Source organism: Phascolarctos cinereus, unplaced genomic scaffold (assembly GCF_003287225.1).
Source record: "Phascolarctos cinereus isolate Bilbo 61053 unplaced genomic scaffold, phaCin_HiC Scaffold_3;HRSCAF=262, whole genome shotgun sequence".
Classification (NCBI taxonomy): Eukaryota; Metazoa; Chordata; class Mammalia; order Diprotodontia; family Phascolarctidae; genus Phascolarctos; species Phascolarctos cinereus.
This window is the reverse complement of record NW_027555736.1, coordinates 202,941,212-202,967,826: the sequence shown is the minus strand read 5'-3', so window position 1 is coordinate 202,967,826 and position 26,615 is coordinate 202,941,212. Positions and strand designations below refer to the sequence as shown.

The window sequence follows — 26,615 nt, the reverse complement described above, 5'->3', positions numbered from 1 at the left end:
GAGAGAAATTAGGAAAGAGAAGTTAGGAAAATAGCTTTTTATAGTATTTCTCTCAGAGGGAGCCCTCCTCTCCAAGAGGTATATGGAGCCAGTGATTCTTGTTAATATTTTCCTCTTCTGCCATAGTTTAATTCTCTGCTGTAAAGCTGCCCAAAATACTATGCTTGCTCTAGTCTCTCCAGGCCAGGTGTTCAGAATCTCTTCCTGTGATTCTGATATAGCTTCTTTTTAAAAATACACTGCTAAGCACTTGACTGGTCTCACACGATGGCTTTGATTATTTCAAGGAGGTGTATAGCCTTACACTCAGTTTTGATTGTTTGATTTTTAAAAAAAAAAGTGTTCTCATCTAGTTAAGCCTAGATGTGGGTGGTTTCAACCTAGCCTTTACAATAGCATTATAATGTATTGGAATGCATCTATTTTTAGAATTGGGAAGAGATAATTCTAAATGAATGAATGATTGCCCCTCGAATTACCACCGTACCTATCCAAATAACCATTCTATAGCTGTATTGAACACCGTTCTGTCACTGTAGATGTGTTTTTATACTATCTCTATTTTGTTGAAAGCTGATCCTTCTCTGATTCAAAATGTGGTTATACACAGGTATAAACATCATTTAATGTCATTTTTTCATTGTCAAAAGAAATTGGAAATAGTATAGTCTTCTGTTCTTCCTTCTACCCTATTCCTTATTTATGGATTGAGATGAAACTCCCATCTATCCCTTCCTTTACTTACCCACATTTGATATTTTTATTTTTTCCCCCCAAAGGTTATACAGTGTTTTTTCTTATCTGGAGTTAAAATTAATGAAAATGCAGAAAATACCTTAAATCTGCTCATGTCAAGAGGAGTCACTCCCAGTATAACAATTAAAAACAGCACTTATGCTCGTGTCTTTCACTTTAATTTGTCAAAGGTAATTTTATTCTGTGATATTTTATCTCTAGCAGTGATACCTAATACACATATGTGGTTTCTTTCCATTAGCAACTTTATTCTTGTAAAGGAAATATTTTTAATATTTTAGTTTGTGGATCTTGAAAAAAAGATGAACTAGAGTTAGGCATTCTAGAAATATTGAGCAGTTATACAACATATTGGTGGTGATCCAGAATGATATCAATTACAAAATAGAATCAATTCAATTTTCTGAGATGTCAACATCATTCCATTCTGATATTGTTAGTGACTTCTTCAATTGGACTAGATGTTTTAAAAAATTATTTCTTTATGTTTATTATTTTTTGTTTCTTTATCTCTGAGTTAAAGTTGTTGTCTTCTTATAAAATTTTGGTTCTATCTTTATGTTAAGGAAACCTGTTATTTCTGTACCACTAGCTGTCCTCACAATGATGCAGGTGGACTCAACCAATCAGCTTTCTCTAGTTACAAGGAAGAAAATCCTCATCCCTTCCATCAGTAGAAACCAGATGACGTAATCCTGTGTGTTGCCTATGTGGTGTCCTATCTTTATCCACTTTCCCTAAAGTAGAAGAAGTCTTGTAAACCCCTCCTAGGACTCTTTTGGCTTGCTAAGGAGCTGAAGACCCCATTTATTGGTAACTGCTAGCCTTACCAATATGAACATGCTCAGAACTTTGTTGCCTCAGTTTACCTTAATTTCAGTCAGGTCAGTTGATGTACTTTCAGCCAGGAGTTGAGAGGGGACACTGGCCTCTAGGGCAGTATCTCTGAGAAAGTTCCTGAGAGCACCTTTGTGGTATTTTCATGGAGAGACTTCTTTGTAAGAGGCTACCTTGAAGATCAGACTCCAACTCAGTTTCAAATCAGCTTCAGCCAAGGTAAAGCCCCCATGCTGTTGGCAAAGTTGCAACTTTGCTTGTTTGTCTTAGTGCTCTGTTTGCATTTATTGTAACTATTTGGCAATAATTAATAGCTATGCAATCCCGGAAATCCCTCCAAGGGCATAAAGCATGCATTGTCAGTATATCTTCAGGGCAAGAAGAGATTGGGGAAGCATTGGAAACAGGATTTTTTTCTAACTGGAAAAGGAAGCTGCATACCAACTATGCCTCTTCAGGGAAGTCATTAGATGGTCCTTGGAGAATTTTTCTTCAAAGGGAGCCCCAGTTCAAGCCAGAGGGATATTTCACATTCAAGAAGGGGTTGGGGAAGCCTGGAAACAGAAATTCATTCCCAGTCAAAAAGGAGGTAACTAAACATAGAGCAAAATTGGCCTAAGACATATAAGAAAAGCCCCAGATCTGGCAAGAACAGGGACTTCTACTTGTGCACACCGATTTTTAAGTGTTCTTGTGTCTATCTTGTCATATTATTTGTGTTTTGTATGCCAAACTAGCTTTTTCTGGAGGCCTGGTCAGCCAAAGGAGAAGGCATGAAAACTTTTTTCTTTAGAAAGAAAGTCTCTGTCTTTTAACTTTGGCCAAGCTGGAAGGCAGACAAGACACAGATAAGAAGGAGTCTTTGTTCACAGTCTGCAGAAATTTATGATATCATAAACTAATTAGAAACTAAATTTGTGACTGAAAATATAATTTTCTCTACAGTGAATTTTCAAAATATGGTTTGAATGTTTTTATAAATGCTGAAATGCTTTAGTGAGTTTTGAGGTAATACTCTTGTAGAATTTGTTTTAAGGACAAATAAGAATAAAACTATGAAAGTTACATGGAAACAACATTTAGATTTTGTTATCACTGTTTGGAAAGTGGATTTATTGTTTTAGTGCTAGGGAAGAAAGTGAACTCACTGATTAGAGAAAGAAAAAATGTGTTTTGCAGTTTACAGTCTAAATTTATTTGACACTTAAGAACTGCCTATTAGTAGCTCTTTCCTAGAAGCTTGTTTGAAATAGGGAGCAACTGAAGAATAAGTAAAATTTAATTTAGAAAAATGTTTTGGTATTACCCATGCGTGTTGTTCTGTAAATGATGTTAACAGAACCTAATTATTTAGATAAACTAGAAACAAGGTTTTCAAAAGAAATTGCCCAAGATAATGTGTTTTAAGCTCTTAAGAACCCCAAAGGCGACAATAGTACCACAGTTAATGGGGTTGTATAAGAAATTTTTTTGTGTTAAATTACAAAGAAGAAATTCAGTGGAGATTAGTTCTATAGATAGTCTGGGATATGATTGGGAAATAAAGATTAAAGGAATATTGAGCAAGGGAAGAAGGGAAGTGTTAAATTATAATATGAAAAAAACAACAGGTACATTTTTAAAAGGATGTAAAAAGAAAGGAAGAGAGAAAGTTTAAGTAAGTAAGGATAAGATGAACTGGGTAGAAATTTGAAGAAAGTTGTAGTCTGTTTACACTGACTTAATGAAAGATTTGAAAGTAAAGAGTTTGAAGTTTAGGAAAGAGAGGTTTGACGGAGGTTTTGATCTCATTGGGATAAGAAGGACATCGGCAATATTATGTGATTATTCTTTATGCTATTCTTTAGTAACAGAATTGTAGTATAAAATTCCTAGGCTCTAAAGCAGAAAGATGGGAATGTGAGGCTGCCATGAGACTCTCCCTATTTCTTCCCTCGGGTTAAAACTGAAAAGCAGAGAGGATTCTGGGAAGATGGTAGAGTAGGTGAGAGAATTCCAAGCTCTCAAGATTTTTCCCCACAAAAGAGATAAAATAGCACCTCAGGGCAAACAAAGTGTATATGTGGGGCGTTGTGGTGGGTAAAAATAAATAACAATAGGGGCACAGTAGGGGTCCTCCTGGGACAATCCGAGATCAGAAGAAAAATCCCAGGAAGAGGTTTGGGCCCTGTGAAAAGTAAACACCTCCAGGCTGGTGTCCAAGTTAAGAACAAGTGGCAAGCCCTGGAGTTAACTGGTTTAGGAGGTGACTTCAGTCCCAGCCACTGGAACTTTTTACTCCTGGGATAGTGAGTGGAGTTGAGAGTCTGAACCTGGGAAGATCAAGGTAGCCTCTGCTGACAAGGAATATCAGATCCAGCTGCGCTGCACAGAGTGTAGAGTGGCAGGGGCTAGAAGGAACCAGAACTCACTGGGTGAGTGCGAAAGCAATGGTGTGGAATGCCCCTGGCTGTGAGCACTTACAGGAGGCTGAAGGTTTGGTTTTGGCTCCAGATTAGAGGGGAGAATTGAAGATTTGGGCAAGAGGCAGCATTCCCTCCCCCTGCCCCAAGGACCAGAGGTGATTACCAAAATTAGGCTATTGCTACCAGAAAATGCATAGACAAAGGAGAAGGAATCTAACCATAGAAAGTTATTATGGGGATAAAGAAGAACAGAGCAGGATATTGAAGCAAAGAAACCCTCTTCTACCCTCAAGAATAATGCTTAATGGTCACCTGCCCAAAAAGGATTTATAGAAGAACTTAAAAAAAGACTTTACTGATGAGGTATTTTACGTTTTCATCTATAATTTTCATTTTTTTTGTTTTTGTTTGACTGATTCTTGCTCTCTCATAGAGACATTAGTTTCCATTTGTCCAATTCTAGTTTTTAACAGATTGTTTTCTTCTGTTAGTTTTTGTACTTCCTTCTTCAATTGGCCAATTGTGTTTTTTAGGGACTTGTTTTCTTCAATGTATTTTTTTTCCAATTGGCCAATTGCATTTTTGAAGGACTCTTCTACCTCTCTCATTTGACTATGAAAATCCTTCTTGAGCTCTTCTAAGAAGGCTTTTTGGGCTTCAGACCCATTCATATTCCCTTTTCTTGTTGCAGATGTGGGTTTGTTGACAATGTTGTCCTCTTCAGAATTTCTGTCTTGATCTTCACTCTTCTCATAATATGAATCTATGGTATGTTTCTTTTTACTCATGGTGTTTCTTTATTCCCTGGCCTTTAAAGAGATTGAGCTCTCCTGCTGGGGAACAGAGGGTGCTGACCCAAGCTTCTTGTGTTGGGAGCCTAGGTCTTGGTCACTGGCTTTGTGTGCTGGGGCCTCTTATGTCGTCAATTGGAGGCTGTAGGTTTCTGGCAGCTTACCTCATGTTGGGCTGGAATCAGCAAGGTTGGAACTTTCAGGCAATTCTAGGTTGCCTGCTTTTCCTTTCCTTTAGCTTTCTTCAGCTTCTTTTAGATGGGTGCTGCAGGGTGTTTATCTGCCTGGGGCCCCCTGCAGTGTTGTCTCCCTCCTTTCTGCTAATGCATTGGGAGATTCCTTTGCTGTAGAGTGCTAAGGCACCTGGTGGTTTTCTGAGCTGGTTTCCACCGGTTCCCGCCACCCTCACTGAGGCACTCTGAGGTCCAGGTGTTGGTGTTTGCCTGTTCTACCACCTGGGCTTCCAGATTTCTTCACAATTGGAGGCTGCAGGACTCTGACAACTCACCTGGTGCTGGGTTGGAACCAGCAAGGCTGGGGCTTTAGGAAGCCTTTAGGTTGTTTTCTTCACCTCCTTTCAGATGAATGCTGCAGGGTACTTATCCACCTGGGGCCCCTTGTGGGTTCTGCCTCCCTTATTTTTACTGAGGCACCATGAGACCTGTTTTCTGGGCTGCTGCACTGCTGCTCCCCTTCTTTCTTCTAGTTCAGGTGTTCCAGGGTTTTTTTCTGTGGTGATATTTTCTGGGCTTTCAGAGGTTGATAGGGGAGAGTGAGAGCGACTACCTTTTCACTCTGCCATCTTGGCTCCCGGAAACAGAAGTCTGCCCAAAAAAAGACTTTAAAAGTCAAATGAGAGAAATGGAGGAAAAACTAAAAAGAAAAACAAAACAGTAAGAACAATCCAAAAAACCCTCAAAAAGATAGTGAAAGTCAACCAATTAAAAAAGGAGATCCAGAATATTTTTTTAAAAACTTAATTAATTTATTTTTAGTTTTCAACATTCACTTTCACAAGATTTTGTGTTCCAAATTTTCTCCCCATCTCATCCCTCCCCACGCCCCAAGATGGCATGCATTCTGAATACCCTTCCCTAATCTACCTCCCTTCTATCACTGCCCCCCCATCTTATCCCCTTCCCTTTCTATTTTCCTGTAGGGCAGGATAGATTTCTACACCCCATTGCCTGTATATCTTATTTCCTAGTTTCATGTAAAAACAATTTTTAACATTTATTTTTAAAATTTTGAGTTCCAAATTATCTCCCTTCTTCCCTCCCCACTTATCTTCATTGAGAAGGCAGGCAATTCAATATAGATTATACATATGTAGTCATGCAAAACACTTCCATAATAGTCATGTTGTGAAAGACTAACTATATTTCCTTCAATCTTATCCCACCTATGTTTAATTGATTCTCTCCTTTGACCCTGTCCCTCCTCAAAAGTGTTTGCTTCTGATCATCCCCTCCCCCAATCTGCCCTCCCTTATATCATCCCACCTTCTCTTATTCCCTTCTCCCCTATTTTCCTGTACAGTAAGATAAATTTCATACCCAATTGAGTATGTTATTCCCTCCTTAAGCCAAATCCAATGAAAGTAAGATTCATTCATTCCCTCTCACCTCCTCCCTCTTCCCCTGCACTATAAAGGCTTTTTCTTGCCTCTTCTAAGTGAGATAATTTACCCCATTCTACCTCTCCCTTTCTCCTACTCCCAGTATAATCCTCTCTTACCCCTTAATCTTACTTTTTAGATATCATCCCTTTATCTTCAACTCACCCTGTGTCCTCTGTCTATATATATATTCCCTCCAACTACCCTAATACTGAGGAAGGTCTCATGAGTTACAAATATCTTCTTATTTTTCCTGTTTACCTTTTCATGCTTCTCTTGAGTCCTGTATTTGAAAGCCAAATTTTCTATTCAGCTCTGGTCTTTTCATCAAGAATACTTGGAAGTCCTCTATTTCATTCAATATCCATTTTTTCCCTCTGAAGGATTATACTTAGTTTTGCTGGGTAGGTGATTCTTGGTTTTAATCCTAGTTCCTTTGACCTGTGGAATATCATATTCCAAGTCCTCCTATCCCTTAATGCAGAAGTTTCTAAATCTTATGTTCAAAATCTTTTTTGAGCTCTTCCATGGCCTGAGACCAATTTATATTTTTCTTGGAGGCTGTTGGTTTGATTTTCCTTTTCTGGTTACATGTTTTGATCTTCTTTGTCACCAAAATAAGATTCTATAGTCTGAGTTTTTTCCACTGTTTGCTCAAGTTCCCAGCCAATTACTTCACTTTTTAACTCTTTGTTAAGGTAAGGCTCTGCTTCCAATGTGGAGGGTGTACTGTCCCAAGCTTCAGGGGTTTTGTGTAGCTGTTTTCAGAGATACTTCTAGGGACCTGTAAATTTTCAGTTCTTCCAAGGCAGTATGATCAAAGGAGAGGTATTTACTCCTTTCCTGGCCTGTGGTCTGGTCTATGAGTGATCACAAGCACTCTTTTCTACCTTGGAACTGTGAGGAGGTTTTTCTCTCTACCGCCACCACAAGAGCAGCCACTCCAGTGCTCCTCCTCGCCCCAGGACCACCACCCTGGACTGCTACGCAGATCCAAGCAGGGCAAAGCAAGAGAATTTTGCCTCTGTACCAGTAAAGATATCACTGCAATCCCCCTCAGATCAGCTACTTGATCCTCCCACCATCTGTGGGCCAAGAGCTCTGGAAGCAACCACTGCTGCCACCCCAGGGCTACACCAGGGCTGGGGCCAGACCATGTTCCTCTCTCACTCAGGTCCAACAGACCTTTTCTACTGACCTTCTAAGTTGTGTTTGGCATTTGTGGGTTGAGAAGTCTGGAAACCACCACAGCTGCCAGTGATTCAGTCCCCTGAGGCCTGCTCCAGGTTTGCTGGGCCCTGTCTTTGTCTTTGTGGCCCAGGCTGAACTGTCCTCCTCTTCCAGCCTGGTACAACAAACCTTTCTATCAACCATCCAGGTTGTCTTGGGCTGGAAATTTGTTTTGTTCTGTCTTTTTATGGGTTCTGCTGCTCTAGAATTTGTTTAGAGCCATTTTTTTTAACAGGTATTTGGAGGGGTTTTGGGCAAGAACTAAAGCAAGTCACTGCTTTTACTCCACCATCTTGGTTCCACCCCCAGATCCAGAATCTTAAGGAAGAAAATGACACCTTGAAAATTAGAACTGGGCAAGGCAAAGCCAGAGAAGGTATAAGAGATCAAGAAATAATTAAACAAAATATAAAGAGTGAAAAAATAGAAGAGAATATGAAACATCTTATAAGAAAAACAACTGATCTGGAGAACAGATCAAGAAGAGAAACCATGAGAATAATCAGACTACCTGAAAGCTATGATCAAAAAAAGCATCTTGATACAATAATACAAGAAATAATTAAATTGTCTTGAATCATTAGAACAAGAGGGGAAAGTTGATCAGTACTTGAAAGAGATCCTATGAGAAAAACTCATAGGAATATTATAGTCAAATTCTGAAACCCCCCACCTCAAGAATAAGATATTAAGAACGACAACAAAAAACAATTTAAATATGACAGTACTATAATTAGAGTCACACAAGACCTAGGAGACACTAAAGGACTGCAGGTCTTGGAACACTATATGTTGAAGAGCAAAAGCACTGGTGTTCTGATGAAAAATGTCATACCCAGCAAAGTTAAGTATAGTCCTGAATGAAAAAAATGGACATTTGATCCAGACTTTCAGGACTTTGTTAAAAAACAACAACAACAAAAAAAACCAAACCTGAACTTAATAGAAGGTTTGACATACAAGAGCCAAGAGAAACATCACGGTATATACCAAAGACTGATTACAAGGCATTCAATAAGGACAGACTGTTTGCCTTTTATATATGTAAAATGTAAAACTTTTGTCTAAGGTTGTCATTAGTAATTTGGTAGATGGGGGAAGAGGTCTGGCAGTTCTGATAATCTACTTTCATTGGGAATGGATTTAAGAGGGAACAATACATACATATATATATCTAGTAGAGTATAAAAGTCTTCTAAATTCAGAAGAAATAAAACAGTAAGGAGATAGGGAAAGGGGAGAAGATAAGGGGGGAGTCTCTAGAGGAGAGAGTGAAGGAATAGGTTATAGGAGGTTGTAAAGGGGTGTTTAGATTTATGGGAATGGGAGGATAGGGGAGGGATGCTTGGAGGAAGGGTAATAGGAGGACAAGGTAGTGAGAAGAAGTAAAATAGAAGAGTTAGGAGGGGCAGGAAATAAGAGATATGCACAAACATGAAAACAAAGATGAGGAGTAGAATTTGTTAGGGAAAGTACATGTCCATATATATATATATATATATCTATATCTATATCTATATCTATATCTATCTATATATATATATATATATATATATACACACATACACACACGTATGTATATATGTACATATAGGTATATGTGTAGTATATATCTATATAAAAATATATCTGCGCTTGATTGTAGCCTTCTGAGTGGGGGAAGAAGTGTGAAAAAAGAATAAAATAAAAAGTACACAGCAGAGAACACAAGATAACTTACAAGGAAGCAAAGAAAAGATGGACAGCTTTCAACACAATGTGTAATACTTATCATATTGGCTTTCTTGAAATGAAAATTTATTGCTACATATTTTGAACCCTTTCATGTTCTATTATGGACATGACAGGCTTTTTTTCTTTTTTTGTATTTAAGTTTCAATATTTAAGTTTATGTTATGTTGTTTTTTTTTCATTTCTCTATTCTATGTTTTTATTTTGGTGTTTGAGACTAAAAAAAAAACCAAACAAACTGAAAAGCCTCAGGGACAAGTGAGAGAGTGGGGGCTAGACTGTGAACAGAAAAGAAATTGATATGGTTTTTTTGAGGGATGATTTAAAAGAAAATAAAGAGAAAGTTATGGGAAACTCAGGATGTCACCAGAAGTCTTTGAAACTGAGCTAATTGGTAGGAATGGGCTTTAAATTTTGAAGTACTGCCAACTGATGGTCCTTGAAAATTTTTCTTTTGAGATTTTAAGTGTTACCTTTAGTGATTAAAAATCCAGTTTGATCTGAAAGATTTTGTTCTTAAAATAAATAGTATAATTGTGGTAAATCAGAACTTAATACAAGCTATAGTTACTATTTGGCATTAAAATAATCTTGGCTCAAAAAAAAAACCCGTCAAAATCAGTCTCAGAAATTTGTTAGCTTAAGAAAGTTACTTCTTACCTAGTTCCCTGATCTGTAAGGGGGATTATGACCTACCTCCTGGGGTTCTTATGATATAATGACTGTGAAATGCTTAATAGTGCCTGGCATATCATAAGCATTATGTAAACATTAACTATTGTTATTATTACTATTATAATTTCTTTCACTGAATATAATTACTACCTACTGGGTAACTCCATATTAGGTTTTAATTGTGATTAGTATAAAGTACAAAAGGTGATAAAATAAATCGTTTTCTGTGAAAGATAATTTAGAAATGCATTCTACCTAACTGATGTTATGTGACTGGCATGAAGTTTTGTTTCATGTTTTAAATACATGATATTGTGGATGTTATTATTGTGTTTTTAAGTTTTCTTGTACTATGAATTTTAGGAAACCATGGATACCATTAAGAGATACTGTTAAGAGAATGATGAAATTCTATCATTGGAAATTTTAACCCTTTTCATTTGGATGCTGTGAAATTATTAAATTATTAGAGGGTGTTGACATAATAGTAAAACCTATCAAGTATTTAATTGGGTACATTTTTAAAGTGAACAATAATAATTATTTACTGTGTGTGGAAAAGTACCAAAAAAAAAGGTTCTTGTAAAATCTCCTTGTTTGTAAACTTGCCAGGTTCCTTGGGAACATTTGCATGAGCAAGGTCATAAAATCTTATCATCCCTGTGAGAGAACTTGCTAAATATTGTGAAATTCTGAATGATGAATTGGTTTACTGAGAAACTGGCATCTCTTCTTCTATCACAAATGCCTCATGCTAAAAGAGGGAGGAAGATTTGTAACTTTGTTTACAGTATAGAAGTGATTTGATGACTTGTGATTATGAAAATTATGAATTCATACTCAGAATAGTATATATTCAATTTACAACTTGGGTCTACTTAGTCTCAAGAGACTCTAGTCTTAGAGATTTATTTTTGCTTTAGGGAGTAATATAAAATGCCTTAAGAAAAGACTATATGTTGTTCTAGAGATTCATAGTAATTAGCCAGTGTTTTTATGTTTTTTTTTCTTTTGAGTGGATATTTTCATTACCTGCATGGAATTCCAGAATGGGATTGTTTTCTTGTTTTTTAAACCAGGGTGAGTCTAAGCTTGAGAAGATGAAAAAGAAGAAAAGGGTGTTGAGGGAATCTTTTTTTGAAAAGCCTGTTAAAAATTTTATTGTTAACTCTTTTTGCAACAACATGAGAGAAATAATAACTGCTTTTAGCCCTAAACTACAATTAATGAAACTTGCTATTTGAGGGAAAAATCTCTTGGGATTATAATTTGATAATTTTTGAGTTTTTGAATTCAAGTATAAATGTCTGAATTATCATTGTCAGAAATCCACTACTCAAGGGAAATTCCTTGTGCTGCAGTCTAAAGAACTAATATAAGTGAATGTCTATGTCTGGGAAAGTTGAGGGCTGACCTTGGCATAGTCAAAGGTAAGATCACCTTGACTCAGTTTCCCCATTGTATTAGTTCCCTTTTGAACAGGAATGTTTTCCTCCTGGTTAGTCCTAAGCCTGGCTATGATGCTTTGTGAACACTGTGGAACTTTTCTGTATGATTGACTGTTCCAAATTGTAACTACGACTTTTCTGAATTCAAAGAGAACTAAGAATACCTTATTTTATTATACCTTTGCTGAACCATTTTGTACCCTTAGGCTTGGAGGACCAGTCCTGATGCCATTACAACCATATCCCTGCTTTTTTGTTTTGTAACAATTCTCTCTAACCATGACAGATAAAGTTGTAATTTTTTTTAATATAATGAATCTTGTCGCTGTAATACTCCAGCATCTCTGCACTACTATAATAGGATGCAAGTATGAATGATCTTACTGTTTTCAAACTGAATTGATAGTCAAATCCATATCCTAAACAACTAAGTAAATACATTTTTGGGCTTTCTAATAATTATATATTTGTGATTAAGATCAGGTCCTTGAAATATCTTATTCTTTCAGAACATATGGGGATAACATCCTCCTAAAGGGAGAATTAAGACAAAGATGCAAAAAATTTTATAAGACAAAGATGTCAATTTTTTTTTAAAATTCAAATGGAGTAGCAGGAGTTCAAGGATACCTCTATTGTCCATTGTCCATCTCTCTATATAACTTTGAGAAAACAGGAACAGACTGTTTTCTCTAAGAACTGGAATGTATATAATGGGCTTCCAAATGTTTCTAATGGAATAATAAGTTTTAAAAATTGAATTAAGGATTTTATATGTTAAATTGCATAGATAATTATGAAGATGGTGAAAATATTTTCCCATCTGTTGATAATTTTAAGAAACAGAAGGACCCGTTTTACAAGTCAGACCCTCATAAATTCTTTTTAAAATTCTTCCTTTAGCCTGTTGATAGCAGTTCCGTATGACTTATAGGGTTTATTTAACAACTGAAATTCTCTGAAGTTTTAAGTGAATTATGGGTTTCTGATTTGATGCTGTTTTTATAGCATTATTGTTAATAAAGATCAGAAGCATGAGTTTTCATCTAGTTTTGATCATATGAGCTAGTTATTGGAAAATTAAATTTAGAAGGTTGTACTAAATTGTATTGAATAATCTCTGTAAGTAACTTAGAACCAAAGAATCAAATTTAGGGGGAGCCTCCTCTTCAGAGCCACCCTAAAAATGAAATCTATTCTAAAATGTCCAAGAGAAGATGTTTCCAGAAACCAGATAACTACATGTAGGATCCAAGATGAAATGTGCTGATTAAATGGATATTGGGAGTGGATTACTAGGATACAAGGAGATTTGATGTTAGTTAATATTGATGGTCATTTTTGTATTACTTTGATTTTTTGTTTTATGGTGTTCATGTTTGCTGAGTTATCTTGGTTACCTGGGGGGTACACAAGTCCTCCCTTTCAAATTAGTCCTTGGTGAGTCCTTCTAGTGTTTGAATCTCTCACTTGAAATCGAAAAGTTGGCTCAGGCCATAAGTGAGTCCATCTTCTCCCTACAGATTGAGGTAGATTCTGTAGCTCAAATGCCTTTGCAAAACTGCATGGTTTTAGATATTCTTGCTGCAGCTTGGTTAAGGACTTGTGCTACGATTAATCAATTTTGTTGTTCTCATGTTAACCAACCTGGGGGAAATAGTTACAGTTAGAATTCAACAAATTGTATCAGAAACATAATTACCCATTCCAGGTGATCCCTGATGGAATCCTTCTTCTTGGTTCATTTGGAAATGGCCTTTTAGCCACCCTTGGTAAATGCACCTTTGGACTTTGTATTAGTTGCTATATTAAAACCTATTCCAAAATTATGCCAGAAAAGCTTATGGTAATATGCACTACTGATAATGACTATGTTAAAAATCTTATAGAATTAGCTTATAGATAAGTGATCCATGGAAGACATGTCTCCCATTGATCGAAGTAGGGGAGGATTTAGAAAATCAATTGATTCTATTTTGCGATTGATGTCATTCCATATCTCTGCTGATATTTTATTTAACTGCCTGTCAGATTTCATCATCTCAGAATTATATTCATAATTTGGCTTCCTCTAAAGTCACTGTTCTATCTTTATATCAAGAAAACTTGTTATCTCTGCACCTCTAGCTGTCCTGGTAAGGATGCAGGTACACAATCAATCAGCTTTCCCTAGAAATAAGAGATAAAATCTCATCCCTTCCTGCAATAGAAATCAGATGGGTTTATCTGATATCTTGCCTAAGTGCTATTTTATTTCTATCCACTTTTCCTAAAGTATAAGAAGTCTTGTACACTCCACCTGGGGGTCTTTTGGCTTGCTGAGAAGCTGAAGACCCCTTATATTGGTAACTGCTAGCCTTACTAATAAATTGAACATGCTCAGAACATTGACATGTAAATTTACCTTAATATCAATCATGACGCTTCTGTGGTTGTGGTACAATTGTGTTTATTTCTTAAATAATTTTGCAAAAAGCACAAAACACCCATTTTGAGGTGTTGTCTGTTTATTCATTTAACTTAATGAGCAGCATCCTGATAACAAACACCACTACCTTTTGGGGCATAAAAACTGAGGCAACATAACATAAGAATGAGATTTTCCTGAGCATGTTACAGATAAATGTCTAAACCACAATTATTTTTGAGATTATTATTCTGAATAAGGGAAATCAGAGTTACAACAGTTATGGAACAAAAATCTGATAAATTAGCCTAATGTTGGGCTGATAGTTTGTTCTTACATAGAAAAAACAAACATTTGTGAGGTCCAAAAATGTATTCATTTGGTAAGGAACTTTATCTCCTGTTCCCATGATTGTGTCTGGGAGCTTAGTCATAGCTGTTTTCCTAGTTATTGAAAAGATTCCTGTTCTGTTCAGTTCATTCATTTATTCTTTCAACACTTATTGTGTCTTCTTTATGGAAGACATTGTGTTAGGCAATATGGGCCCAGACACAAATTGTCCATTTCTGTGCTGGAAATAGATCTTTTTGGCACTAATGACAATAGTACTTGTATTAGTCTTTTAGCTAATCATGACGGTAAATACTGGATTTTATGTATGAATCAAACATACACAAGGACAATGTGATATGGTGTTATACTTAGAGTCAGTACAAACTGGGCTTGAAAATTTAACTCCCACACTTCCCAGCTATGCGGTGTTACTAGAAAGCCAATTAACTTTTTTTAGAATCTTATACTGCTCATCTGTAAAATGGAGGTAATAATACTTTAATTACTAATCTTATAAGGCCATTGTAGAATTAAACTATAATATAAATGTAAATTACTGTTATCTTAGTATCAAACCATGATATATTAATTACTTTGGGGGATGAGTTTTCAGTTAACTTATTTGTGGACTTATATTTTTCCATTTTTCTTTTCATTAGATAGATAGAGTTAATACTATGATTCAGAGGAAAAAGTGAGGCTATAAGAAATAATGCTTATGAATTTACTTATCTAAATTTTCTTTAAAATTTTGATAGTGGAAGATGTCAAATTAACTTTTTTTTATGATGTTATAAAACATTATCTGCTTTCTTTGTTTTGAAAGGAAAGAGAAGAGTCTACTTGGTCAATTGAAATTCCCAGAAAGTCAATTACAGTTAATGAAGGTAACAATGTACTGTGGTGGTTCTTTTTACCTGTGGGTTAATTATCTTGATAATGATGATGATGATATCGATCATTTGAAATAAACACTGGATGTTGAGCTGGCATAGTTGAAGGCTTCTAATCTCATGCAAGATTCCTTGGTAGAGGTAATAAAAGATAACTTTGTTCAGTGACCCTTTGATGAGGCAAAAACAATGAGATATTCTTGGAAAAGGTATTTGTCACTGTTATAGAGGATTGCTAACATGGAAATAAAATAGAAGGAGGATTCCCTAAAGAGGGTAACATCCTACTAGTGTTCCTGCTCTAAGGTGGCACTGTATAGAGTGCCAGCCCTGGAGTCAGGAAGACCACAACTCAAATCCACTCAGATGTTTATTAACTGTGTGACCCTGGACAAGCCACTTAACCTTGGCCTGCCTCAGTTTACTCATGTGTAAAATGGGGATAATAATTTCATCTCCCTCCCAGGGTTGCTGTGAGGATAAAATGAGATATTTGTAAAGTGCTTTGCAAGCCTTTAAGTACTATATATAAACATTAGTCATTATCGTTATTATATTGTTATTAATGACATCAAGCCTGAAAATACTACAGAACAGTTTCCTGAATAAGACTTAAAACCACTCAAAATAGGTCAGCCTAATAATCAACAGAGGAAAAAACAAATTGAATAAAAAATTTCTTATAATCTGGACTATGATATGCAATTGGTTGGACAGCCCCATAGGTTGCTTCATCAGGATATATATGTAACGTAGACAGAATCATATATTAATATACATTACATTATTCACATGTACCTTATATATATAACACATGAATATGTGTGTTAATATATATATATATGTATATGTGTGTGTGTATATATATATATATATATATATCCTTGATCCAATCTCCTTCTATAGAGTCAACATAGTACAACAGATTTCAAGTGTGTTAGATATGAAGTCTAAGGACCTAGGCTCAAATCTTAACCCTGCCACTTACTACCTCTGTGACTTTGGCTCAACTGTTGAACTTTCTGGGTCTCAACTCTTCAGCTACAAAAGTGGATTAGACTAGATGGTGTCGAAGGGAACTTGGAGCTCGCATACTATGATCCTGTAGTCTTTTTCTGGCAGATTACCAATACTTCCTTTCCATCTTGAATCTCTCCCTATCTACTAGTTCCTTCTCTACTGCATTCAGGTACGGCCAAGCCTATCTTATCCTTTAAAAACAAACAAACTAACTAACAACCATCACTATCATTCCAGTAAATTATTGTTCTTTATCTTGTCTCCTCCTTTCTGCTAAAGTCCAAGGGGGAAAAATCCTGTCTACATTTGCTTCTTCCACTTCTTGTCCTCTTAGTCATCATTCCTTTGCAATCAGGCTTCTTATTTCATAACTCAACTTAAACTGCTCTCTCCAAAGTTACCAAATTCATAATTGCCAAATTGGATGGTCTTTTCTCAATCCTCATCTTTCTTGAACCCTCTGCAGCATTCGACATTGTTGACCAACCCCCATCATCTTCGGCAGGGTTGGGGAACTGGCAGGCTTGAGGCCTTATGTGTTCTTCTAATTCCTTGGGTTTGGCCTTTTGACTGAGTCTAAGTTTTACAGAACAAATCCTTTTATGAAGGGGATTCATTCTGTGAAGTTTGGTTTCTGTCAAAGGGCTGCACTTGAGGACCTAGAGAGCCACATGTGGCCTTTCCTCTTCCCTCTTTTTTTTTTCTCAGCCTCCCTTGTTGAATCATCATTTCTCTAATTGTGAGCATATCATGAAAAATTGTAGTGGGTTGTCATCTCTTTTCATTCTTTCATTCAGCAGCCTTATAAGTTCCCCTAGATTTAATTATCATCTCTTTGAAAGTGACCGCCAGATTTATATATTCAGCCCAAGTTTCTCACTTGAGCTCCAATCTTGCTTCACTGATTACCTTGTGGATATTTTAAAATGGATGTCTCATATTAATTTCACAACAGAACTTATCATTTACCATAACCTATTCCTCTGCCAAACTTTCTATTCCTATTGAGGACCATTCTCCTTCCAGTCTCTTGGAGTTGTGTACTTGACATTATTCTTAACTCATTCTCCATCATTTCACATTTACAATTAGTGGCCAAATTCTAGCCTTTTAACCTCCACAACACCTCTTGGATTGCCCTTCGTACTGTCCACACAACTACCATCTTGATTAAGTCTGTCATTACCTCTAGCCCAAAGTATTGTGATAGCTTCCCTGCCACAAGTCTTTTTCTACTCCAATTCTTTCTCCACTTAGCAGTCAAAGTGTTTTTCCTCAAATGAAAGTCTGGCCATGTCACTTTCTTCCTCAACAAACTCTAGGGGCTCTCTATTGCTTCTAATATAAAATGTGATCTCCTCTATTTAGCACATAAAGATGCTCACAAGCTTCAAAACTTTTTTCCATCATCATTGTGTGAGGAATAGCAAAGCCAATTTGTACAGACCACAGAATTCAGGGATTTATGTTACATTCTGTGTGTGTGTGTGTGTGTGTGTGTGTGTGTGTGTGTGTGTGTACATATATATATATATATATATACACACATATACATATATACAAATGGTTATACTTATAACTATATACATATAACTATTCCTCACACATAGCACTTCATCTCTCATCTTTGGGAGCTTAAGCTCTGCTTAAGCTCCATTATCTTCCTGAAGACTGGTTGCTAGTCCTAGTAGCGACTCCTAGTTGCTTAGTACTCTCCAAAGCTGCCATGTATTTATTCTGTATGAACTTACTTATACACATATTGTCTCCTCCAATATAATGTAAGCTCTTTAAGGACAGGTACTATTGCTCTAATTTTTTGTCCTTCTATTTCCAGATCTAAGCACAGTGCCTGGCACAATGTATGCATTCAATAAATACTCATTGCAATATAGTTGAACAAGTTATAATCTTTTGAGAATATAGAAAAATCAAGTGAAGATGGTTCAAAGCTAATGGGGAATGGGAGGTAAAAAGTTATGGTACACATAAAGGTATATAAAATGGAGTTGAATCGATGAGATACAGTAGATGAGTGGAGGATTTGGAAATGTGTTGAGAAAAAAAGATTACATGTTAATAGTTAAGTGACTATAGCAAATTGAACCAGAAAATTGCTTAAGGGAAAGAAAGCTTGTCATAGTTGCTTAAGGCAATACTATCTCTTGACTACTCGTAGTATAAACAGCAATATGCAATATATTCTTTAGAAATATAAGTAGATAGGACAGGCCTAAAGCTCTTATACAATGGTAATTTCCCAAACTACCTACAGTTCTATTTGTTGCAGTTATTGATGTAATATAAAAAGAACTGTTCCCAGATTCTCTTTCTGTTTAATGATGCTCTGCCTTTTCTTTGCCAACAGATATTAATCCAGTAGAAGAATGGTTTGTAACTATTACACTTCAAGAGGGATTAGAAACTTACGTGACTGAAGGAACACTACTGGACCTTGTCCGAGGTAAATGCTGTAAGACAAAAGAAATACTGTAAATTCTCACTAGTGAGTGACTAAAAACAAGTTGAAATGTTGTTTGTCCTTACGTCAGTGTGGTGTGGTGAAAAATCAGGTCCTTTCCTCTGAATGCAAAACAACAACAACAACAAAACCAAACCTTGTAGGCTCATAGAATGTGAAAGCTGGAAAGAAACTTAGAGGTCATCTGGACCAGTTCCACACTTTAGGCTAGATACGGGAAGGGTTCGCCCAAGACTACACAAATGATTTGTTTATATATCATGTTTAGATGCGTTAAGATTTTTTGGCATGTGTGCATAGAAAGTTGTTTGGGGGTACCCACCTGCAAAGAAGAACCTAGAGAGAGTGCCCACATGTTCATTTTAACAGAGTCATAGCCACACATTTAAAGAATATGAGAGGAAGTAAGGGAGATATCCACTGGCATAGGGTTTTACTAGGGGATCGTGCACTGGTGGAAGCTTTAATAGGTGGAGCTCTACTTGTAATTGATGGCAGCTAGGTGGTGAAGTGTAAAGAATACCAGGCCTAGACTCAGGAACTCATCTTCTTGAATTCAAATCTGGACTTAGACACTTACTAGCTGTGTGACACTGGGCAAATCACTTCACCCAGTTTACTTCCGTTTCCTCACCTGTAACATAAGCTGGAGAAGGAGATGGCAAACCCCTCCAGTAACTTCACCAAGAAGAACAAAAATGGGGTCATAAAGAGTCAGACATGACTGAATCACCTGAACAACCACATGTAAACACAGGTAAAAGATACTTTGTATAGTACCCATGTATAAGACATACCTTATAAGACTTATCGGAACGGGACTTGCATGCAAATATATATGATAACACAGATTCCCTTTCCTGAGTCTTGGCTAACCTTTGTCTCAAGGGCTGAATTCTTTTAGGTCTAGGGGTCAATCGAAACTTATATTATCAATCTCTTTCTTTATATCAACTCTGCTGTTTATGGAAATTTGTACTGGCCGAAGAGTATTATGTTCTCAATGCACCTACATGGCATTGGTGACTTTCACATAGATTCACTACCCTTTCTTGTCCCCCCTCTCTATGTCTCAGGTTGAAGTGGAGATGTTTCTCACTCTTCACAAAGATCCAAGTCTTTCCCTGAAATTCTGGTTGTCTTGGCATTAATCACCCAACAAAGATTAGCACTCCACATATGTGTGTGTTTATGTATATATATATATGTATATACATATATATGTATATATATATACACATATATATATACACACACGTATATATGTATATATATGTGTATATATGTGTATATAAATAAAATGTAATCATGTATGTGTATATATATGTACACATATATACGTATACATAATTGTACATAAGTGTGTGTGTGTGTGTTTGTACATAGATATATATTTCATATAAAGGGGAATAAAAGTTGGCAGTAGGACAGTAAGGAAAGAGGAAGACAATAATTTGGATATGAAGCAGACGGTGCTCTCACTCCTGACAGCAGAAATCTGCTTTTGCTTTTAATACTTTATGAGAGAAAGAAGGTAAGACAAAAATCAGAGGAGTAAAGCAGTTAATGGGATTGTTTCCTTCTTAGTCGGGGAAGAAGGGAAGAGAGAGAGGATATATCAGAGGACATGTGTCATTTGCTTGCAATTATTACAATAGTTCAGTCAGGTGTTAGCCCTGAATTAGGGTGGTGGTGGTGGCAGGAGAGAAGAGGGCTAACGTGAAATGTTGTGGAGGTGAAATGAACAGGATCTAGGCACTGCTAAGTATGAGGGATGAGTGAGTAATCAATCAATCAATCAATCAATCAATCCACAATGAATATTTATTAAAGGCCTACAATATTCCAGGCACTGTGCTAACCTTAGAGTGGTAGACTGCATAAAGATACCACCAGCAAAAAATAATAGAGTCAGAATGGGAAGCAGATTTAGGAAGCTTAAATAGAACATGCTGAGTTTGAGATGCCGAACACATCCGTATAGTAATATCCCATACTCACTTAGTGTGACATTTAAAAAGTTTGAGAGACATAATTAGAGACACAATTTCTGTGTCATTAGTCATTTTATTAATAATGCTAGCATTTTATTAATAAAAAAGGCCAGTGGTGCTCTTGACAGCCAAAGACAATCATGGCGGTGGGCTTAGGGCTTATATGCCTTTGGAAAAGTGGTTGTTCCAGAAGGTGGCAATCTGACCGGCAAATCTGTCAAACTTGATTGATTAACAATTAATGAGAGAATGAATATTACAATGAGAAGTGGGCTCACTCCAATGAAAGGCTGAGAGAGTGACATCATGTCACTCTTGGACAAAGAGATTATTTCTACACCAGACCACCCCCAGCACTGGGCAATCTAGATAAAGGATCTACCTCTACCCAAACTTGCTTGAGTGGAACAGAATGGGTAGGAATTTATCTTAGTTTGGAGATTCCTTGTAAGGTTGGGTGGGGTCTGACCATGACCAAAGAGAAAGTTAATTCAACTTTCAGAGATTGAGCTTAAAAATGAGCACTTTACAAAAATATGGGAACCCTTAATCTCCCCACATCATTGGCTATTAGTAATCATTTCTCTCAGCATGATGCCCCCAAAGTAAGTGACAGAAAGTTTAATTTTGATAAATATGGATATAAATTTTAATACATAAATTTATTTATTCCACAGAGCCTATTCTTCATTGGCAAATTGGGATAAGTGTGCACCCTTCTACCATACGAAAAATGGTTAAGCATTTGTTAGGTCTCAAGATTGCAAGAAATCCATGTGCTAATGATGTAGCAATAATTGGTATGATAATTGATGAAACGGTTGCCGGTAAGTTTATGGCTTTAAATTTTGAATATTTATATAATGCTAGTAGTGCACAGTGACTGAATCAATAAATGAATGAAAAAAGTGTTTATTACAAATTTACTACATGCAAGGCATTGTGCTAAGTACTAGGGATATAAATACAAAAAAAAAGTATAATTCCTGCTTTACTTCAGTTCTGATTTCCTCATAGAGTACAGTACCTTCTCTGATGAGGGCATGCTATGCTGGGTGGTCCTGTGCCAGTGTCTCTCATGTCACATAATCAATTCCAAAGTTCTTAAGAGAAGCCTTGAGAGTGTCTCTGTATTGCTGCTTCTGACCACTATATGAACTCTTGCCCCATGTGAGTTTTCCATAAAACAGTCTTTTTGGCAAGTGTATGTTTTGCATTCAAATAATGTGGCCAGCCCATCAGAGTTATGCACTGTGCAGTAGAATGTGAATTTGAATCCTTGGCAGTTTAGTTCAAGAAAGGACCCCAATGTCTTATCCTGCCAAGTGATCTTCAGAATCTTCCTAAGAAAATTCAAATGGAAGCAATTCAATTTTCTGGCATGGTGCTGGTATACTGTCCAGGTTTCACAGGCATACAGCAACAAGGTCAGCACAATGGCTCTGTGGACCTTCAGTTTGGTTGGCAATGTGTGCATCAACCTCATTTTCAATGTGTACATCCCTGGAAAGTATACTACCAAGGTAAGTGAACTTATCCACAACATTCAGAACTTCTCCATTTGCTGTAACTAATGTTCTACGTATGGGTGGTGTGGTGGTGGCTCTTGGAGCATCTGTGGTTTTTTTTTTTTTGGTGTTAATTGTTAGGCAAAAATGAGTACAAGCAGCAGAGAATCAATGCATACTTTGTTGTATTTCAGCTTCAGAGGCTGCATTGAGTAAACAATCAGAGCAAACAGAAAATCATGCATCAACACTCCATCCACTTTGGTCTTGGCTTGTAGCCTTTTCAAGTTGGAGAATTTACCATCAGTGCAGTAGCTGACCTTGATGCCGTGTTCATCCTCATTGAAGGCATTTGATAACATAGCAGAAAAATATCATACTAAAAAGCATGGGAGGCAGTTTTCAGATAAAGAAATTAAAGCTATCTATAGGCATATGAAAAAATGCTCTAAATCATTATTGATTAGAGAAATGCAAACCAAAACAACTCTGAGGTACCACATCACACCTATCAAATTGGCCAACATGACAAAACAGGAAAATGATAAATGCTGGAGAAAATGTGGGAAATGCTGGAGAAGGTGTGGAAAATTGGAACACTAATACATTGTTGGTGGAGTTGTGAACTGATCCAGCCATTCTGGAGAGCAATTTGGAACTATGCCCAAATTTGGAACTATGCTATGAAACTTGTGCATACCCTTTGACCCAGCAACACCACTTCTAGGTCTATATCCCAAAGAGATCATACAAATGGGAAAAGAACCCACATGTATAAAAATATTCATAGCAGATCTTTTTGTGGTGGCCAAGAATTGGAAATTGAGGGGATGCCCATCAGTTGGGGAATGGCTGAACAAGTTGTGGTATATGGTTGTAATGGAATACTGTTGTGCTATAAGAAATGATGAGCAGGCAGAGTTCAGGAAAACCTGGAAAGACATATATGAAGTGATGTTGAGTGAAGTGAGCAGAACCAGGAGAATGTTGTACACAGTAACAGCCACATTGTATGATGACTAACTTTCATAGACTCATCTCTTCTTAGCAATGCAATGATCCAAGACAACTCCAAATGACTGATGATGGAAAATGCTGTCCACATCCAGAAAAAAGAACTATGAACTCTGAATGCATATTATTTACTCTCTTTTTTGTTTATTCTTTCTCATGTGTTCTCCCATTGGTTCTAATTCTTCTTTACAACATGACTAATGTGAAAATAAGTTCAATATGAATGTATGTGTAGAGCCTATATCAAATTTCACACTGTCTTGGGCTGAGGGGGAGGGGAGAGATGAGAAGAAAATTTGGAACTCAAAATCTTATGGAAGTGAATGTTGAAAACTAAAAATAAATAAATAAATTTAAAAAAATGAAATGCAGGCTACTAACTAAATAAAACCTGTCTTCAAATAAAAAAAGCATGAGAGCAAGCACACAGCCTTGTTTCAATCCATTGGTGACTCTGGGAAACCACAAGAACATTGTCCATTATCCATAACCCGGGCAAGCATGTTATCATGAAATTGATGTACAATTCTGATGAACTTCTCCAGGCAATCAAATTTTGACATAATTTTCCATAAACCCTCATGACTGACAATATCAAAGACCTTGGTCAGATCTATGAATGTTGTATACAGATTTCTGTTCTGTTCCTGGCATTTCTGCTGGAGTTGTCAGGCAGCAAGCACCATATCAACTGTTCCTTGGCCCTTTCTGAAGCCCCACTGGCTCTCAGGTACATGACCATCTTCCAGGAGAAGGATCAGCTTATTAAAGAGGATTCTGGCAAGAATCTTGCTGGCAATGACTAAGAGAGAGATCCCCCGTGATGGTGACAAAACAATCTATTTCCTTTACCTTTATAGAGATCCACAATGGAGGCATCCTTGAACTCCTGGAGGATAACCGCCTCTTGCCATATAACCCATAAAATTGCAGTCAACTTTTGTATGAGCAAAGGACCCTCCCAACACACACACACTTTGTAAATCTCAGATGGAATAGAATCAGTACCAGGTGCTTTGCCACATGAAAGGAGCCTGATGGTATTCAAAACCTCTTCTTCAACTGGAACTTCAACTAGGGAGGGATTGACTTCAACTGGAGGTAAATGGTCAGTGGCTTCGTTGATGACAGTCTGTTGAAAACACTATGGAAGAGTTCAGCCCATCTTTCTAGGACCATATCCTTATCACTAATCAATGTGGCTCCCTCAGCACTAAGAAGTTAAGATACACTGTAGGTCTTTGGCCCATAAATAACCTTTAGGACATCATAACAGTGCTTTCAATTGTTACTATCAGCATAAGACTGAATTTCATCTGCCTTCTCACTGAGCCAAGAATTCTGCATCTCTCTAAGTTTTGCTTATACTTTTGATGGAATTAAATACTGACATCTTAGAGATGGATGAACTATCCTACTGGTAAACCCCGTGGAATTCTTGTGTTTTCATTTAGCAGCTAGTGAATTTCCTCATTTCCATCAAACCAGTCTTAATGTTTATGATCAAATGAGGTGCTATACACCAAATCCCTGAAAGCTACCCACTCCTTTTCTGCTGCACTGTTGCCAGCTGTTTGTTGGCTCAACTTTCCCTCCAAGTTAGCAACAAACTATTTCTGTTCAGAGAAGAGCTCTGATCTACTGACATGAATTCTTTTGATAGTCATTTTGCTTTGGGGCTCCTGCTTTTGTTGAATGTGAATATTTAACTTGGAGAGGATAAGTCTATGATCAGTCAGAGTCACCTATTTTTGTCCCTTCCTCACACTAGGAGGTGAGCAGTGCAATCCTTAAAAGACTTCTCAGTCATTCTGGGAGCTGCCAAATCCCACTGCTGCTTCCAGTGAGATGATGACCCTATGGCCTGGGCTGCCTGTGTGCAGGGTTTTGCCTACAGTTCCCAGTGTATCTGTACCTGCTGCTTCACCATTTGCCTGCTGCCGCATGGCTTTGAGATAGGTAAACATGGTAAAATGGCATGAGTGATGCCATTGAGTCATGCATAAATTGGATTTAAGTGAGGCAGAATTGTATGATGTCAGCCTCACTCTCTCCTCCAGTGTCATCACAGTCCAGGGGCAGGACAGAGTCAAGACAACTGGTAATGGCTCAAGATGCAGTGGATGACCTTGGTGTCTTCGATGTCTAACCAAGCTCTAAGTACTCCACAGCACCTGCTTTAGCTGCCTTCGTGGCCATTGGAAAAAAAAAATTGTTCCATCTGCCTATTCCACCAGTGGAAGTGTTCACATGCTTGGGTAGATGCCCCCGTAACTCACTGATGGATTTGAGACCTCTTAGTTTACTGGGGTGTGGCTTCTATGCATGCTGTAGGTCCTTGCAGCCACAGATGAAAGTTAGGTGGAACAGGTGGACACCAAAGGTGGAAAGCACCCCTCACACTTATGGTACTAGTATTCCCTGAAGATACCTTACGCCCCTGGTTGCATATTAGGACACAGAAAATCCCAGATCCTTCTCATCGTCTCGTCATAGAGGTGATCTCTACTCTACCAGATCACATAAAGAATTACTTCTAGGCTTTTTATCCATTCCAGAAATCCACATAGGGGTAACCCAGAGTTCTATAGAGTTCTTGAGATAAACCAGTTAGAGCAATCCCACTTAAAGCCATCTGTATAATGTCAGCATTCCATATCTGAGCTTCAGAGCACCCAAGCCTAGTATTTTCCAAATCCTATGGCTGTAGGTGGTGTTCTGAGAGGATCCCAAATTCCCTGCAGAGGCCAAAGCCTTCCATAAACCTGTAGTTGGCTGCATATACTCAGTTCAAGAGAGAGAGAGAGAGAGAGAGAGAGAGAGAGAGAGAGAGAGAGAGGGGAGAGAATGAATATGTAGCTTTAGGCCATTTAAGTCTGGTCCATCACAGCACTCCAGAAATAGTGTCTGAGGCTGACCCAGGTCCAACAGGGTACCAATTAATTTCTAGCCTAGAAGAGGGATCAGCCTCAGGGCATTTCTGATTGGTCCACTGGGTCTCATTGACCCAGCCAAGCTTGAGGTCAAAGGTCCTTGGCAAAATCCAGCCCAAGTGGTGACTGAAGCCTGTATTGACCAGCATAGGAGTAACCACTGAGTGTAGCATCAATGGGGAAAAACATCAGGCTAAGTCTATAGCAAGCAGAGGTCAAGAGCCTTGTGAGAAAGGGGATCCTGCAGGCAGAACCCTGGAGAACTTTGAAGGAGGGGCCTTTTCTGGCCCACTATACTCAGGGCAGAAAGGAGCCTGACTCACCATGCTTCTTATGAGCAAATTGAAGACAAATCTGACCATGAAGAAGAAATACATTGGTTTCAGAGATGTCCAGGAGTTGAAGCCTGAAGAGGATACCAACTCTGTAATGAGTCTAGGTAAAACCTGAGAGAAAGTAAAAAACATCCTGGCCACAGACACTGGAAAAATACCTGGAGTAAATGAAGTAAGAACTGCAGAATGGAAAAGTTAGGGACCA

General features: G+C 37.4%; 1 protein-coding gene across 1 annotated transcript in view; it reads left to right on the top strand.

Moving 5' to 3' along the window:
- Window positions 1-26,615, top strand: part of CATSPERB (catsper channel auxiliary subunit beta) — a 207,045-nt gene that overhangs the window by 4,880 nt on the left and 175,550 nt on the right. The window contains exons 3-6 of the mRNA XM_021004314.2: window positions 780-926; window positions 15,058-15,118; window positions 18,513-18,608; window positions 21,298-21,447. Of these exons, the coding sequence (XP_020859973.2) occupies window positions 780-926; window positions 15,058-15,118; window positions 18,513-18,608; window positions 21,298-21,447 (454 nt within the window). The remainder of the gene's footprint in view (window positions 1-779; window positions 927-15,057; window positions 15,119-18,512; window positions 18,609-21,297; window positions 21,448-26,615) is intronic.